The sequence below is a fragment of the Oncorhynchus mykiss genome, chromosome 5 (assembly GCF_057628025.1).
Source record: "Oncorhynchus mykiss isolate SJ-2025 chromosome 5, ASM5762802v1, whole genome shotgun sequence".
NCBI classification, from domain to species: domain Eukaryota; kingdom Metazoa; phylum Chordata; class Actinopteri; order Salmoniformes; family Salmonidae; genus Oncorhynchus; species Oncorhynchus mykiss.
In genome coordinates, this window is record NC_143026.1 from 73,073,773 (window position 1) to 73,084,819 (window position 11,047).

General features: G+C 45.8%; 1 protein-coding gene across 1 annotated transcript; it reads left to right on the forward strand.

The window, feature by feature from the left end:
- The first annotated feature begins 741 nt into the window (after positions 1-741).
- ccdc190 (coiled-coil domain containing 190) lies at positions 742-4,636 on the forward strand. Its single transcript, XM_021604199.3, has 3 exons — positions 742-1,097; positions 1,205-1,337; positions 3,448-4,636. The coding sequence occupies exons 1-3, from the start codon at positions 863-865 to the stop codon at positions 3,974-3,976; spliced, it is 897 nt and encodes a 298-aa protein (XP_021459874.3). The 5' UTR covers positions 742-862; the 3' UTR covers positions 3,977-4,636.
- Positions 4,637-11,047: the final 6,411 nt, after the last annotated feature.

Consider the following 11,047-nt stretch of genomic DNA (forward strand, 5'->3'; position numbering starts at 1 on the left):
TGTATTTATCATCATTAGTCATTTAGGTCAACATTGGATCATTCAGAGATCCTCACTGAACTTCTGGAGAGAGTTTGCTGCACTGAAAGTAAAGGGGCGGAATAATTTTGCACGCCCAATTTTTCAGTTTTTGATTTGTTAAAAAAGTTTGAAATATCCAATAAATGTCGTTCCACTTCATGATTGTGTCCCACTTGTTGTTGATTCTTCACAAAAAAATACAGTTTATATCTTTATGTTTGAAGCCTGAAATGTGGCAAAAGGTCGCAAAATTCAAGGGGGCCGAATACTTTCGCAAGGCACTGTATCTCAAGTGTAAAACTAACAATGACTCAATAATCCATGCCTTCTGGGAATGTTATAAAGTCTAAACGTTATGGGCGGAGATAGAACGTTGGCTGTCATAAGTATTACAATGTAAATGTACTTTTAATCTGTCTGTCTGCATATTTCAAGACATGGCATATGAGGGTGCAGTTAGATACCCTATGGGTTGGATAATACTTGTCTTGTCAATCATCTTGAAAAATGTGTACTTTCCTCTGTCATTAACACAATGGAAAGGTCAAACGCTTTTTTATCTAAATGTTGAAGGTGCATGGGTGACGGAGAGAAACAAAATGGTGCAGCTTGAGGCCATGTAGCAGAGAGTGATGTTGGAGATGAGGGTGTGAGCATGTGGGTTGGCCAGGTGGGTCTGGGCAAGATATAATGCAAAGACAAAGTCTTACAAAAAATGTTAACATCGTACAAAATAAATCCTAAACTAACACCTTCAACAGATGTAGGGATGCAGGTTGTCACCCAGGTGATCCGATCTTTCAGTTGTACAGTAGCAGACAGTATCTAACTCTATGTATTTATGTATGTCAGGAGGTGTGAGAGAGCCATGCGTGGTGGTGGTGGTGGTGGTGGTGGTGGTGGTGGTGGCAGGGGGCTGTGGCAGGGCAGCGAGGCCCAAAGGAGAGAGGAGCACAGAGCTCAGGCTCGCCTGCAGGTTGGGTTACAGAGACTGGAGCAGGCCACGAGCTACCACCTCAACACACTCACCACAGAACAACGAAGACTACACAGAGACCTGCTCAACATCAAGACCGGTGAGAGAGATGCTTGTGCGTGTGTGTACCTGTGTGTGTGCATGTGTCTGTGTGTGCGCGCGTGCATGTGTGCGTGTGTGAGCTGACCTGTACCTGTGTGACCCCAGGTAACCCCTGGAGGAGGAGACTTCACCCTCTGGTGTTGCAACCTGTCAACCCTGACTCCTCCCATCTCTCCATGCCCTGCAGGACTACCCTACCCACAATCCCACGGGCCACCAGAGACCCAAAGAAACACAGGTGAGCTCTTCACATCAGAGATAAACCAAACATGTTTAAATCACTGTGGGTTCCTGTCTCAGGCAGACTGCGTCAGCTCAAAGCCACACAGGGCAATTGCTTTACTTCACGAGATGAAACAGCATGAAGTTTTTGCTGTGCTGTTTGCTTATTTCTTTATGATGACAGCCTTATCGCCTACAGCCCTACCCCAGTTTATTACAGAGCTACCACAACACTGTCAACTGTACAGTGAAGCTGGGACTCTTTTTGTTAAAGGGTTAATGTAACATGTTCATAGAAGAATGAAGCTAATCTGTGGAGTGCTAGATTATATAACAGGACCTTCATAGGGCTAATCTAATCCTGGCCCAGATGGTTGAGAGAAGATCTGACAGGCTGTCAGGTTAACCTTGGCATTAGTACTTGTCCTTTCAGTTTCTTTGATAATTTCACTTTAGTTGCTGTGAAAAAGCCAAGTAATAACAAGTATAGAATGTCAGTGTTGACTAATCAAACCCCTGATAATAAATTATCTCTGGAGATGGCCAACCCTTCTTCAGGAGATCTATTTTGTTCTATCCCTGCTCTAACACACCTGATTATTCTAATCAGCTGCTCACCAGGATGTTGATTAGCCAGAGCAAAAGCCTGCACAGTGTTTAACCAGAAGGGGAAGTGCTTTCCAGGTGGAATGTTAGCCAGCCCAGCAGTTGGCCAACTGAAAACATTTTGCAACATTAACATCTATTTATTTTTCCAACTCAATGAATGCACCAGAAATATCTATAGAGTTTGAACTTTAAAGAGAAGATCACATGCCATTCATGGGTTGCACAGCAAGATCAGTGAGTGGATGTGCACATTTTTCAAGATTACAGTATATCTCCCTGTTCTTCCATGCAGAAACTGTATCCATGTGTTTGCACTGTTATTGCATATCTACACATGTAAAGTTACTCATGATGTTTGTTATGGGATGGTAGTGTGTGTGTGTGTGTGTGTGTGTGTGTGTGTGTGTGTGTGTGTGTGTGTGTGTGTGTGTGTGTGTGTGTGTGTGTGTGTGTGTGTGTGTGTGTGAAGTAACTTCCCTGTATGTGGGAATAGGATATTTCTGTGTGCGTTTGTGGGGAGGATAGGGTGATGGTGTGTCTGCCTGACTGTATGCTTGAGTGTGTGGTTTCCCCCCCGCAGCAGGCTGATTGGTGGATGGGGATTTTAAGCAAGCGGACTGGTTAATTATTCTAATCAAGGGGGCAGATAACGAGACGCTTAAAACCTCACTCTGAGATACACACAAACACACACACAGCTCTCTGTCAATGTGGGTTTGACTATCATCCTCTTGAGAGAGAGAGAGAGAGAGAGAGAGAGAGAGAGAAAGAGAGAGAGAGAGAGAGAGAGAGAGAGAGAGAGAGAGAGAGAGAGAGAGAGAGAGAGAGAGAGAGAGAGAGAGAGAGAGAGAGAGAAATTAGTGTGTGTGCGTTTGAGAGACATTCACAATTATAGCTCATATCCCATATCTATGCATATTCTATTGCTTCATACCCCCTTCCCCTCTCTCCTACTGGTAGGCTGCTGGGCTTTCCCCTCTCTTACTGTTAACTAGTGTATGTGGGCGGTTTACAAACACTGTTCTATACTACTCTACATACAGATACTGCTTCTCCAGTGATGTGTGTCTGTTTTTCTCTGTGCTGTGGCTTGGCAGGGATCCATGCTGGCTCTTTTAACAGACTGATTCTAAACTCATTTTCTTTTATGATGTGCATCCCACTGCCAACTTCTAGTGGATTTATAGTCCCCTTCCTGGTTTCATTTTTTTCTTTCTCCCTTCCTCTATCTCTTTCTTTGTTGTTCAATGCAGCATTTTACTGAATCCACAAAGCAGGCCCCTTGTTTGTTTGTGTGTGTGTCTGGGTATGATTGTTTTGTTGTCCAAAAACATTTGTTATAGACAATAAACAGACACTGAGTCACAACATGGTGACACAAGGTGGATACTGATAGTTTGTTGTGTGTGTGTGCGTACGTGTGTATGCATTTGTGTGTTGTCTGACTGATTATCTCTATTTCTCTCTCCCTCTCTCTCTCTCTCTCCCACACTCTGTCTCCCCCCTCATTGTCTCAGGTCAGTGAAAGCTGTGTGTGGGGGAGTGTCTGGTCTGGCTCCACTCCAGGCTCGGGTCCATGACTTCCTCTGCAGCTCTGCAGACCCACAGAGACAGGGGGCAGAGAGCTCAGTGGCGCCACTCTGCCTGCCAGACCTCAAACTGCAGCCTGCAGCAGAATTGACCAGCACTGGGCTGGGAGAGAGAGGGGAAGTGGAAGGGAGGGAGGGGAGAGCTGAGAGAGAGAGAGAATATGTGAGGGGGAGAGAGGGGAGGGCAACGAGAAAGGAGGAAGAGAACGGGAGGACAGACAGAGACAGAGAGAAAGAGGAGTATTATCCTCTCCCTCCTCCCCCCTCCGATGTCCTCGCTGCTGATGGTCGGCCCAGAACGCTCCACCTCCTGCCTGATTTCAACCAATCACTGGCCGAGGCTCGTAAAGCTCGCTACATCCGTTACCGAGGTCGACCCCCCTGCGAGAGGGAGCTGTCAATCACTGAGATATTCGCCAGGGGCAACACAGGTTCCATCCACAGATTAACTCTGTAAGACAGAACAAGTGTGGCTAGTAGTGTGTGACTTTTCTTTTAACCTGGGACCTCCGCGCATTTGCTAGTCCATTAAGCAAAAGCCTTAGTATTTGCTCGGGGAGCTATAGCAAGTCTTCAGGTCTCAGGCAAGGTTACTCATCGTGCGAGCGTGGTTCAGCAAACCACTTCCGTTATATCATGGACACCTCCATAAACATTAGATCCATTCCAACCTAGTATGTTTGGACTACATTGTGTCATACTGAACAGGGCTTTGGTCGCTAATACACTTGTTCTGTGCCAAACTGACAATGCATCTTATTCAGTGTTTCTATTTTATTAGGCAAGTTAGTTAAGAACAAATTATTATTTACAATGACAGCCTATCGGGGAATAGTGGGTTAACTGCCTTGTTCAGGGGCAGAACAACTGATTTTTACCTTGGGGATTCAATCCAGCAACCTTTCGGTTACTGGCCCAACGCTCTAACCACGAGGCTACCTGCCACCCTGTGAATGTATATCTATGAATGTAGCATTTGAGATCTGCTCAATGTGAAACATAATATCTATTGTGTTAAATCATGTACCTGATTGAAATTCTCAATGTATGTAAAGTATAATGTTAAAAACTGTTGGCTCATGAATCATGACTTATCGTAATAAAATAGAGGCCATGAGGTGGTTGCATCAGTGTCTCTGTAGTGTGTGTGTGTGAGGAGAATGCCCCCTGGCGACAGCTATAGGTATTGGTTTACATTTATTGCCATTCAATGACCATAAATACTTTAAAGAATAATGTAGGCCTATTTAGTATCACAATGTTATGATAAACCTATATATATATATAAAAAGGTATGTGCTGTGGTATTATTAATCTTGTATGAAATATATAGTTTTAAGCCATGGACAACTCAGGCTTTATGCTTAGTCGGTGTTGTGTGTCAGTAACCATGGCGACGAGTGCGTCCAACAATGAAAAGAGAGAAAAAGAAGAGGAGGGTGACCAAACAGGTTGGAGTACGATTTAGGAGGCTCAAAGTTTCAACTTTGAACTTTTATTAGTCGTATGTACAGGGTACACATGGTATACATAGTCTAACGAAATGCTTACTTCCAGATTCCTTCTTGACAATGCCACAACAATAAGAAATACTAAAACCTAAAAATACAAACAGCTCAGTAGACTAGAATAAACATTTTAGCATAAATTTATAGTCCAATATTTCCATGTGTTTTGGGCAAGGGGGTATTAGGGGACAAGTGTTTAAATGGTGCATTATTTACCAATAATAATAAGGCTGGTAGCAGCAGAACATGGTGGGTGTAACATGAATGCATATGCATATGCGTGTGTGTGTGCGCACACCCGTGTGTGTGATGTCTTCTGTTTCTGTGTGTCTCCCATAGGAGCTGATCTGAAGGAGAGAGCTGAGATGAACCACTCTGACTCCGATCTATTTGTTCACGGACTACTCTCACTCCTGACTGAGATCGGTGGGTGGTGTGTGTGTGGGCCAGGGGCTTCCCCCAGTCTAGTTCAGCCTTCAGCCTGTTCTCATCCTAGTACATCTCACCCCCATCCTCATAATATGTAATGTTATGATATGGGGGTAGTTTAGTGTTAGCACACAGTTAGGCAACACACTGCCAGGATACACTTCCACACTGCAGGCTGCAGGTTTTTCTTTGGCGGCCATGAGGCCTTTTGTTTGTTTTGTGTTTGGGCATGTCTTTGGTATTTTTCCTTTTTTGTACATATTTAAGTTTCGTCACCATCTGAACAAATAATAATCTGCTTGGACTGGCCGATTAAGAGGTCAAAAAGGACCTAAGGTAAGGTGGCAGTTGCTTACGCTTATTACTCACATTTATGCACATCAAATATATTATATTTATGCACAGGATGAGCCTGCAGGATCAACCTGAGGTTGGAGGATGGCTTCCCTGTAATGCACATTGTTGAGATTGCCTGCACATCAAATATATTAACAGGCTATTTATTGGTTTCATAACAATAACTAGATCTGTCTTATCTCTACACATGGTGTTCTACTCTCTGGGTGTTACGTTGCTATGGACATTGCATTGCTATGACAGCCACTTTGCCCATGCCAACGGTTGTCATGGTGGATGGCTTCGCCCTAGTAGGGGGTCTGGAGCTGGCGCTTGCCTGTGACCTTCCGCACTGCCGGTCAGTGACCTCTAACCTATCACCATAAGCCAGGCTGAAACACAGTTCCATACCGACAGGGGTGATAGTAAGCTGGTCCGGTACAGCGTCCCGGCAACTTAACGGTAAAACCTGAGCCTATCACAATAATTACACAAAATGCCAAGAACTATAGACTTTAACACCATTAACATTACTTCATGTCAAAGGCATGAAAACGTGCGAATTGACTTGAAACCGAGTGGTATACGCTTCAAATTATGTTGTGGTTCGACAAGAACACTTTGCCAATGCGGAGATGAGTGGCCCATACCGAGACGCGCACGGACAGCAGTGGACGCATCAATTTAGACTACAAGTGTACGCCTAATGACAATCGCAGAATGCCATTACAATACACGTTTAGGTGTTTTGTAATATGCTTCTTTCCCGTCATCAAATTGTGGGTGCACAGTGCACTATTTGGATGCTTGAATTATTTTGTGAGTGAAAAAAGATTCACAGGTAGTCTAGAGAGCACTTTTTTAAAGTGATTGACAATCAGATGAGAACATCATTCATTAATGGTTGTTTGTTCATCTTTACTCGTCCCACAGAGATTATAAGAAATTAATTATATATGTAATTCTCTGACTACACCTAGGCTATGAACAAAATGTTTATAGGGAGAGGCCCATACCAATAAGACATTTTATCTACCTTCACCCCTATATACCGAGACACTTTGCTCACTTCTGGCCATGTGATTTATTAGAAGAACATGGTGTTATGTGATTTACAACAATCATTTGATATTATGGGGAGAAGGGATGCATGTTATTTAGATTAGGGGAAATCAATAGCCCGATAATAAACATGATAACCTGAAAAACAAAGTACACAAACAAAACTGAAAATAGAAAAAAACAACCATTAGAGGGGTATAAATCGAAGTCTCCAGTCTACTTACATATGCTGCTTCTGCGACAGACTATCCTTAAACCAAAGAATTGAGGTACCGTATCGACAAGTTTTTTAATATATGTTTTTATCTGACTCGGCTAGCGATAAATACAATTGTTATTTTGATATTTTTTTTATTTAGTATTGACCGCTGATCTTGATTAATCTATAGGAAGAAATTAGTTGGTGATACGTAGTTGGCATACAAGTATTTATAGGCTACTGTAAATCATAGTCTTGATCTTGTGAATGAATGATGCACTCTGTCAATCTCTCTGCCAATTCCAGGTTGCTAAAATTCTAATAGTTCACCTAATTTCAGTTTGTGACAAAACAAGCAAGTGTAGAGAATCGATGTACCATCTAAACCACTGTGAGAAACATTTTCCATAACCAAACATATTGTATTTGTAGTTGTTTTAAAGCTGTTGTAAACAAGTAAAAGATGCAAAAAAGAAACTTCAGCTTGGGAAGCAACTTTTTTCTTTATTTACACATTTGTACATTCAGGTCTTTTAGGTTCATATTTGTGGTGATCTGTTTAGTACAATCACAGAGATGATCAAATTAATCACAAATTCAAATCAATTAAATTAAACATTTAAGCATTAATTGTGTGTTGGTGAAGCAGCCCACTAAACAACAGACTGAACTGACCCTGACCCTGAACCCAGTAGTTTCCCCAGAATGCCTTGGGGAGCGCAGTGAACCAGAGTTCAGTGACGTGTCAGAACAAAGTGCACAATCGAATGTCTGATTCTGACTAGTAACTCTTTAAATTATATGGCAATGGGGGACACTAGTCAAAGGTGAGAGACACCATTACACCTGTATCACTATGCATTTGTCCCATTTCAAATGTAATTTTAATTGTCTTGTGTTTGACATTCAGAACCCCGACATCTCTGAACTAGCCTGGCTGACTCGACCCACATGACTCACAGCGCAGGGAGAGCTTTAATCACACTGGGCTGGAAATTAGGCCGTTCATGCAATATTCGCTCAGAAATTGTGCAACGGGTTTGATTGGTTCTTGCAAATGTTTATTTTCTGAGGTTGAGAATTTGAAAGGATTTGAAAATCCAACCGTTGAAATGGAAGTGAGGGGGGGGTGTTACTCTGGGGCTGTGCATGTGGGTGTTTGAATGAGAAAGACGCAGCGGAGAGCCAACCAATAATTATTATTATTTTCTTGTCTGTATCAAGCAGCTCACTTAATGTTAGACTGAACTGTGACTCTGAACTTGTATCCATGTGTCCCCAGTAGGGCTGAGCTGACGAGTGAAGTGTCCACACCAATTTTCATTATGGGATCGGCTGAGAACCCCAGTGAATTGTGAGACTCTACTACAACTGTATCACAATGCATGACATATTATATGTTGACAGTAAAGTACCAGGGCACATATATGTAAAGCGTAGGAGTGCTGGAGTAGGATTAGCCCTCCCCCTTCTGAGACGCTAGGATCAGCACTGCTACCGCTGAGACTCTGAGTACGGGTGTCACGCCCTGGTCGAAGTATTTTGTGTTTCTTCATTTATTTGGTCAGGCCAGGGTGTGACATGGGTTTATTGTGGTGTGTTTTGTCTTGGGGTTTTGTGGGGTGTTGGGTGTGTGGCTTAGTGGGGTTATCTAGCAAAGTCTATGGCTGTCTGGAGTGGTTCTCAATCAGAGGCAGGTGTGTATCGTTGTCTCTGATTGGGAACCATATTTAGGCAGCCATATTCTTTGAGTGTTTTGTGGGTGATTGTCCTTAGTGTCTTGATGTCCTTGTTCTGTGTGTATGTGCACCAGTATTAGGCTGTTTCGGTTTTCATAACGTTTATTGTTTTGTAGTGTTTGTATTTAGATTCATGTTGCTTCAGTTTAATAAACATGGATCGCAATCTACATGCCGCATTTTGGTCCGACTCTCCTTCACATACAGAAAACCGTGACAGAATCACTCACCACAACAGGACCAAGCGGCGTGGTGACAGGCGGCGGCAGCAGGAGCAGCGAAAGGAGGAATATACGACTTGGGAAGAAATAGACAGGTGGGCGGTCGACCCAGAGAGAGTGCCGGAGCCCGCCTGGGATTCGATGGAGCAGTGCGCGGAAGGTTATCGGAGAATGGAGTTTGCAAAGCAAGCACGGCGGCGCAGACGGAGGCCCGAGAGTCAGCCCCAAAAATTTATTGGGGGGGGGGCTCAGGGAGAGTGTGGCAGAGTCAGGGTTCAGACCAGAGCCAACTCCCCCTGTTTATCGTGAGGAGCCAAGGAGGAGACCAGAATCAGAGCCGGTGTTGGAGGTGAGCGAAGCAGAGACTGTGAAGGAGTTAATGGGGAAATTGGAGGAGAGAGTTATGAGGGAGTTGCTGTGTTGGTGCTTTAGGTACGATATTCGCCCGACGGAGCGTGTCAGGGATTTGATGGCACCTGGGTCAGCGCTCCATACTCGTCCTGAGGTGCGTGTTAGTCGGCTGGTGAAGATTGTGCCAGCCTCACGCACTAGGCCTCCTGTGCACCTCCCTAGCCTTGCACGTCCTGTGCCAGCCCTGCTCTCAAGCTCTCCAGTACGCCTTCACGGTCCGGTCCATCCTGTGCCACCTCCATACACCAGCCCTCCGCTAGCAGCCCCCCGCACCAGGCTTCCTGTGCGTGTTCTCGGCCCAGTACCACCAGTGCCAGCACCACGCATCAGGCCTACAGTGCGCCTTGTCTGTCCAGCGCTGTCAGAGCCTTCCTCCTCTCCAGCGCTGCCGGAGTCTCCCGCCTGTCCAGCGCTGTCGGAGCCTTCCTCCTCTACAGCGCTGCCGGAGTCTCCCGCCTATCTAGCGTTACCAGAGCCTTCCGCCTCTACAGCGCTGCCGGAGTCTGCCGCCTGTTCAGAACTGCCAGTCTGCATAGAGCTGCCAGTCTGCATGGAGCCGCCAGAGCTGCCAGTTTGCATGGAGCCGCCAGAGCTGCCAGTCTGCATGGAGCAGCCAGGGCCGCCAGTCAGCATGGAGCAGCCAGGGCCGCCAGTCAGCATGGAGCAGCCAGGGCCGCCAGTCAGCATGGAGCAGCCAGGGCCGCCAGTCAGCATGGAGCAGCCAGGGCCGCCAGTCAGCATGGAGCAGCCAGGGCCGCCAGTCAGCATGGAGCAGCCAGGGCCGTCAGTCAGCATGGAGCAGCCAGGGCCGCCAGTCAGCATGGAGCAGCCAGAGCTGCCAGTCAGCATGGAGCAGCCAGTCAGCATGGAGCAGCCAGAGCAGCCAGTCAACCAGGATCTGCCAGTCAACCAGACTCTTCCAGATCTGCCAGTCAACCAGACTCTTCCAGATCTGCCAGTCAACCAGACTCTTCCAGATCTGCCAGTCAACCAGACTCTTCCAGATCTGCCAGTCAACCAGACTCTTCCAGATCTGCAATTTATTAACATGTCCGTACTGTGAGACACTAAAGATAGCGCTACAGGGAGATAGGACGGACAGCTGATCGTCCTCACAGTGGCAGACCACGTGTAACAACACCTGCACAGGATCGGTACATCCGAACATGACACCTGCGGGACAGGTACAGGATGGCAACAACTTCCCGAGTTACACCAGGAACGCACAATCCCTCCATCAGTGCTCAGTCTGTCTGCAGTAGGCTGAGAGAGGCTGGACTGAGGGCTTGTAGGCCTGTTGTAAGGCAGGTCTTCACCAGACATCACCGGCAACAACGTCACCTATAGGCACAAACCCACCGTTGCTGGACCTGTCTGGTCTGGCAAATAGTGCTCTTCACTGACGAGTTGCGGTTTTGTCTCACCAGGGGTGATGGTCGGATTCGTGTTTATCGTCTAAGGAATGAGCGTTACACCGAGGCCTGTACTCTGAAGCGGGATTGATTTGGACGTGGAGGGTCCGTCATGGTCTGGGGCGCTGTGTCACAGCATCTTCGGACTGAGCTTGTTGTCATTGCAGGCAATCTCAACGCTGTGCGTTACAGGGAAGACGTCCTCCTCCCT

Bases quoted from the DNA above. Each gene is read 5' to 3' on its own strand.
- ccdc190 (XM_021604199.3), top strand. From the start codon at position 863: ATGTATGTCAGGAGGTGTGAGAGAGCCATGCGTGGTGGTGGTGGTGGT. The intron at 1,098-1,204 runs GTGAGAGAGATG...GTGTGACCCCAG, and splicing joins CCTGCTCAACATCAAGACCG to GTAACCCCTGGAGGAGGAGA. The intron at 1,338-3,447 runs GTGAGCTCTTCA...TCATTGTCTCAG, and splicing joins AGAGACCCAAAGAAACACAG to GTCAGTGAAAGCTGTGTGTG.